Here is a 6,621-nt window from a genome sequence, read left to right on the forward strand (position 1 = left end):
GATCATCTGCACGCTCTGTAGACGGGCACGTCGCAATGCGGCCACGTTCTACTTAGCACACACCCTAGCACAGCGAGGAAGCGGTTTGCACCTGCTTCTCTTGCGTGCAGTGAGGTAGTTGTGGTGGGCGCGCAAGCGACCTCACCCAACACACTAAGAACTCTGGTGAAGTGACGTCACGGGAGCGGTAATCCGTCTCCTCGTGCGCACTTACCAAGTAGGTAGTAAATTTCAGACTGATTTATATTTAATAGAATTAAATTCAAATACCTATTTTTACTAATTAAAATGTTATCTCTATAGATATCATTTAATATGTATTGCGAGCGTATCTTTATAGATACCTCGCGTAACGGATGACGCTAGCCGTCATCACGGATGACGCTGGGCGTCATCTCTTCTAATGTGAATGCACCCATGTGCATCACATCCACAAGGGTTGGTCACAAATGTGCGCCACACCCGAGTGTTGGGTCTAATTACTATTATTTAGTAATTGACTATCCCCTTAAGTACACCTAATGTACTTAACGGGAACTGTGTGACATTAGGGCAACTCTAGCCTGTTACACTTGCGCTGGCGTAAAAATAAATCGTTTTGCGTTGAATGGCGAATATTGTCAAAACTCATTCTTGTCGCTCTTCGTCGCGTGAACATTGACCTTTAGCAGTGGTAATGATTAAAAAAAAATGTGATTTGCTAAGTCGCCTGCACAAAAATTTTCTGTTTTTAAACCGAAACGAGGCGATGGATTGAGGCTTCTGCAGCATGTCATTAAAAAAGCTTAATTCTTGCGGCGTAGTGACGGTCATTGGACTGCTGAAAGATTTTCAAGTTTCCGACACCTCTCGAGCAGTGTTTAGCGCTCAGTACATTTAACCTTTTCAGTGAATGCCATCAGGGACAACGATGCTACGGATATGTTAAACGAATCTATGAACGCAAGTCGATAAAATTGAAAGATTAGGGTTTGGCACTTCGTTGCGCACATATCGGTAGGAGAACCGTTGTTGTGGTAAATTTACTTTATGGGTTAAATACCCTTTTATCCTATTCTAAAATAGTTAGTTACATAAATCCCATTTATTTTGGGTAACAAATGTAGTCGCCGCCAGATATAAATCCGGCGGCCAAAATCTATTTTAATTTAGCTAGGGTAAGGTTCTTAGATTTAAATAATTGAATAAAGTGCATTTTGCCTTTTGATTTTAAAGCGTTAAGTTCTTTTCTAAGGCTTGCGCATTGGTCTGTAAGAGATAAAAGCCTTTCTAAAGTATATCCCAAGGGCGCTAGTTACCACTTGGTTCTACGAACCCATGAATCCCTTAAACAAGGATTCCCTAAGCTTTAATGGTTTGCGACTCTGAGTTGTTAAAGCCATAAATTCAATAGACTACTCGGCCATAGTAAAATGTTAGCATGCTGGACTGCCGAAGATATTGGTGGCATTGCGTGCTGAAACGAGCTTTCGACGATCAATCTATGACGCTTTTTGATGTTTCCTTCGGTCTCTAAGTGACTCTCTGAGCCTGAAAGTCTTCCTCTGACTTTAGGAGCGAGGTTTCTCCGCTACAGCGTTCGTCGGAATGCGAGAGAAAGTACGTTCAATCCTAATATTTTAAATAGTTCTTAAAATGGTGGTTAGCGAAAAGTGATTATTTTTATATAAATTTAAATCATATTCGAACTTAAAAAACCTTCAATTTATTTTTCTGACAAATTTGTTCCATAAAATGTAAATACACAATTTACGTTACCTTGTTCAACTTATACAGCCAGTGTCTCTGTGCGAAGCGGTGCAATGGCCAAAAGTTCAAGCCGCCTCCGTTCGAGCCTTGCCTCGCTAACTCCACTTCCATTAATACTGCATCACCATGATAAACCCAAAACAATTTCATCGGCTTTATCGAATCGGTGGTCACGTCTGATACTTTACTGCGGTATCCTGTACATTTGCGGATTCGTGGTAGTATTTTGGTCTAAGCATAGAGCTCTCGACACTATTCAAGCAATATCAAACTTCCAATCAGTGGCCAGTGAAGCAGCACAAGCGGAAGAGCACGCTCGCAGTGTGAAAATGTTGCCAGAAGGTCCAAAGAGACTTCGAGAATTCCGATGCGTCGGCTGGCGAGCGACAGATAGTTGCAGTCCTTACGGCTCGAGGTTGCCACAATTAGACAAACCATGTCACATGCTGGTGCCTTACATGGAGTCAGGATACTGTGAGGTGGAGGACAAGCATACCAAGGAGAGATTTCGAGTCATGCAAAGATATTGCCGAAGCGTGCGCTCGGGAGGCCAATTTCGGTGATTCGATGCTGAACCTTTTTTCAATTTTCCAATAATTGCGAATGATGCAATAAGCAAAGCGCTTAACTCTACCTTCCTTCTGCCAAATATAATCAAGAACTCAGAAAAAGAGTCGAAGGGAATTGTAATGGTAGTGTACCCAAAAATTGTGCCGAGTGCCTATGCGTCAATCCGAGCGCTTCGAGAAGTCTTGCTGTGCTCGTTGCCGATTGAGCTATGGTACCGAAAAAAAGAGATGGACGCAGCTCCTTATTCGATGGCACCGCTGCGCCAACTTGCGCAAGTGCACAGGAATGTGACGTTCCGTGAAATTATTAATAAGAAGGCGATAGGGTTTGATGCAAAAGTGTTTGCAATTTATCACAGTCACTTTGATAGTATTTTATTTCTTGACTCGGATAATGTGCCGGTCAGAGATCCAAGTTTTTTGTTTGAATCGCAGGAGTTTACAGACACTGGTGCAATTTTTTGGCCGGATTTTTGGCATCCAAAACACTCGATTTTTAACATCCACAGCCAGTCGTTGCTGTGGGAGCTGCTTGATCAAGCGTTTGTCGATATGTTTGAACAGGAAAGTGGACAATTGGTTATTGACCGGCGACGACATGGTGCTGCGCTTGAATTGGTCAAGTTTTATTCCTTTCATACGCCCAACTTTTTCAAAAATCTAAAATTGGTGCACGGAGATAAAGATTTGTTTCGACTTGCTTGGCTAAAACTCAAGTTACCTTTTTACATGATAGACGTGCCCCCAGCTGTTGCTGGTAAGGCTATAAATAATTCGTTTTGCGGTATTGCAATGGCACAACACGACATTTATGGCGACGTTTTATTCCTACATCGAAATACCCGCAAGCTCACAGGCGAATTGAAACGAGTGCATCCTAAGACTGCCACAAGTCTTCCTGTGACTCCAGAACGGCTGCTATCCCAATCTAATGAACGCGTCATTCACACGATCGAGGAAACTAGAGAGAAATTAAAGAAAGCCTCAATTTCGCTCATGCCCACTTTGGATATTCCGGAAGTCGATGGGTATCCTGATGCAATCTATTGGACTCATCTGCTTTCTTTTCGTACGGCACCAGAGAGAAACCATTACAAGATTGACGTACATGTAGCTCTTGATGGATTCCCAAAGGGCCAGACATGCTATGGTGTGGTGGATATGATGATGAAAAACAAATACTTTTACTTTCAACCTTTTGCAAATTTAAGCTTTAGTAACCTCGAGACAGACTTGCGCAGGTATGCGATGAATGCCGCACAAATCACTCGAACGAATAAAAAGGAGCCGAACGATCTTGTCAACTGATCTTGACAGACTTTGAGATTTTTTATCGCAGAAGCAATTTCATCAACAGTATTGAAGCATTTACATACAGTAAAGCATGATATTTTCGATTGCGTCATCGATTTCTGATGCCTATTTCAGTCCAGGAGCTTTGAAATACTTTACGAAACTTAATCCGTACCTTCTTAGAGTGCAAGTTCTTTTAAAATCTTCATTTCCATATCATTGCGTGCAACTCCGACAATTTCTGTTGTCATTATGTCAATATAAGATATTTACATACTTTTGCAAGCTAGGGGTCCTTTAATATACAATACTATCCGCGATATATTCTACTGCCGATTTTGACAACAATGTTACCGCGTCATTCGCAAAATTTAACAATATATCCTCCAAGCCGAAAAATGCCGTCTCTTTCAACAAACTGGTCTTGTACATGGGTGCAGTGACAGTTGGCTGGCCGTAGCACCACTGAGCTTTGTGAAACTCCGGAGAAGCACCATAAATCTGGATACTGTATTTCTTGCACAGCTGCTGGTACGATATTATCAAAACATCCGACGGTTTCAGTGAGGCATCCACCATATATTTAATACTAGATTTTAGGTGCGACTTGACCGTTGCCTTAAGATCTCGCACCTCAAGCGAAGAAGCACGATAACGAAAACGTTGCAGATGCGTCCAGATTTTCTCGTCTGGTGTGTTCTCTGCTTCGATTCCTCCGGTTATCTTTCTAGCATTACGATGCAAGAACAATGCCTGTCCAGTTGTATCATACTGGACCATTGACATACCGCAGAATTTCGTCGCGCGCACTGTACCAGCGATTCCTGGTGGGTATGCTATCATATGAAATGGGGAGTTTGTCTTGAGCCACGCAAGGCGAAAAAGATCCTTATCACCATGCGTCAACTTGTATCGAGAGAATAAATTAGGGTCATGAAAAGCCAAGAGGTTAAGCATCCGCAGTGGTGCCGAGCACTTCGTCTTGTCGATCAATAGCTGCCCACTTTCTTGCTCAAACATATCGATAAACGGCATGTCAAGGAGCTCCCATAGCAACGAGTCATCATGAATGTTGAAAATTGTGTGACCTGGATGCCAAAAATCCGGCCAGAAAATTGCTCCAGTTTGCTCAAACTCCGGCAGGTTAAATAGATAACTTGGATCTCGGACAGCGACGTTATCTGAATCCAAAAAGAGGACATGTTCAAACTCACTATTGGTGATAGCATACACTTTCGAGTTAAAGCCTATTACTTGCGCATCTATAATGGCACGTAGCGTCACCGGGCCATAATCTTGTTGTAATTTCTTAGGAATGCCATCCAGCAATGAGGTCCCGTTTCCCATATCCATTTCAAACGCACAATACCATAATTCGATTGGCAGTGTGCAGTTAATCGCCCGCAACGTACGAATCGAAGCATATGCACTCACCAAAAGCTTTGGATAAATGACCATCACAATGCCCTCACGATGTCTCGTACGTTTCAAATTATCATCGTGAACCGCACTTTCTCTCTCGTGTTGGATCGCTGCGGCAAGTTTTGCCACTTGCCATTGAAAGCGTACAAAGTCGCTTCCATGGCGACAACTTATCGCCACACTAGGGAAAAGTGTCCCACACGCTGTATGCATGACCTCAACTTTCTGTCCCGTAGCATCATCTTCCATGACACAATAACCTCCGGCTCCACCACGTACAAACTGGTCACAGCCTCGATCTCGCGTGGGCAATTCCGTTGCCGGGAGGTTACAACTATCGGTCTGTTTCCAGCCGATGCAGCGCAATTCAGGCGGTCTGTCCATTTTTAAGAGCTGTTCCATCCAATTCCTATTGATTGTCATGCCAACGTTATTATCGTACGTGTCTTTCCATTTTTGCCGTCGCAACTGCCGCCTCCAGTGAACGTTGGCACCTTTGCCGAAATTTGAGAACGAGGCGCTGGGACCGATGCCCCACATCACGGTGCCCAGTAAATACAGCCCAATACAAGAGTAGAGTATAAATATGCGCACGCGAAGAGCACCTTGAGGAGTATTGGGTGGCGTCTGTGTTGATCCATAACGAGAAGAGGTGCGCTTCGGTGGCATTTTGACAGAGATCTGGGTCGAAATCTATGTTAACCACACTAAAAGCAACTTACTGATCATCACTCTTCCCCAATAGAAACGTCCGTGATGGCGATAGCCTCTTGGCGTCTACTAAAAGAGAGAATATGCAAGCACTAAGGCAGCTTTGGTGCTTCAGCATGCGCTCACTCAAGTCAACTCGTGGGTGAGGACTAAAGTTCGAGAGCCGCGCATGTCTGGTTTCGAACGAATTGCCACTGACAATTCGAGAAACAGTGGCAGGATGAAAAGAATAATTATTGCTATAGATGTGAAGAGCGATGGCGCATCAGGCTAAAATATGCACTCGCAGCCGCAGTATTTTGGGTAGCTGCACTTGTTGGCTACTTGTGAAGCAAGTGCCGAACATGAAGATTAAAATTCGAAAAAAATGCTCGCAGTGCTCATTTGCAAAATTCGGGAAGCAGCCAAATTACAAGGCAAATAGATTTTAACAGGATTTGAGTATCCGTGCAACAAATAGAGCGAGCGGCGTTTCTTGCAAGCTGCCCAGATCGTTTGTTTGTTTATTTTGCACTCGAGCTGTGGCGTCGTCAACTGGATTTTGATACCAAGGGGAACTTTGTACGCATCTAAGTTGCTAATACTTGTTTAAAAATCTTCTCGTCGACTTCTGTGTGTACTGACTCTCTTAATAAGCCGTTGACAAGAAGATTTTTCAACAGATATCAGCAACTCGAAGAAAGCACTTAGGTCACTATATGTCACTGAGCACTTGTAACGGGCTAAAGTTGCCCTAATGTTACACACTCCCCGTTAAGTACACTTGGTGTACTTACGGGATGGTCATTTTCTAAATTAAAGTAATTAGACCCAGCACTCGTGTGTAGTTCACATTTGTGAGCAAGCCTTGTGCATGTGACGCACATGGGTGCATTCA

General features: G+C 43.4%; 2 protein-coding genes across 2 annotated transcripts; one reads left to right on the forward strand and one right to left on the reverse strand.

Annotated features, from left to right (window-relative positions):
• Positions 1-2,438: 2,438 nt before the first annotated feature.
• CCR75_003270 (uncharacterized protein) lies at positions 2,439-3,626 on the forward strand (the record flags this gene model as incomplete). Its single annotated transcript, XM_067961367.1, has 1 exon — positions 2,439-3,626. The coding sequence occupies one exon, from the start codon at positions 2,439-2,441 to the stop codon at positions 3,624-3,626; it is 1,188 nt and encodes a 395-aa protein (XP_067822051.1).
• Positions 3,627-3,908: 282 nt separating this feature from the next.
• Positions 3,909-5,702, reverse strand: CCR75_003271 (uncharacterized protein; the record flags this gene model as incomplete). Its single annotated transcript, XM_067961368.1, has 1 exon — positions 3,909-5,702. The coding sequence occupies one exon, from the start codon at positions 5,700-5,702 to the stop codon at positions 3,909-3,911; it is 1,794 nt and encodes a 597-aa protein (XP_067822050.1).
• Between the last annotated feature and the right edge of the window lie 919 nt (positions 5,703-6,621).

This window comes from Bremia lactucae (assembly GCF_004359215.1).
Source record: "Bremia lactucae strain SF5 chromosome Unknown BlacSF5_NotPlaced_18_SHOA01000004.1_1233567bp, whole genome shotgun sequence".
Lineage (NCBI taxonomy): Eukaryota > Oomycota > Peronosporomycetes > Peronosporales > Peronosporaceae > Bremia > Bremia lactucae.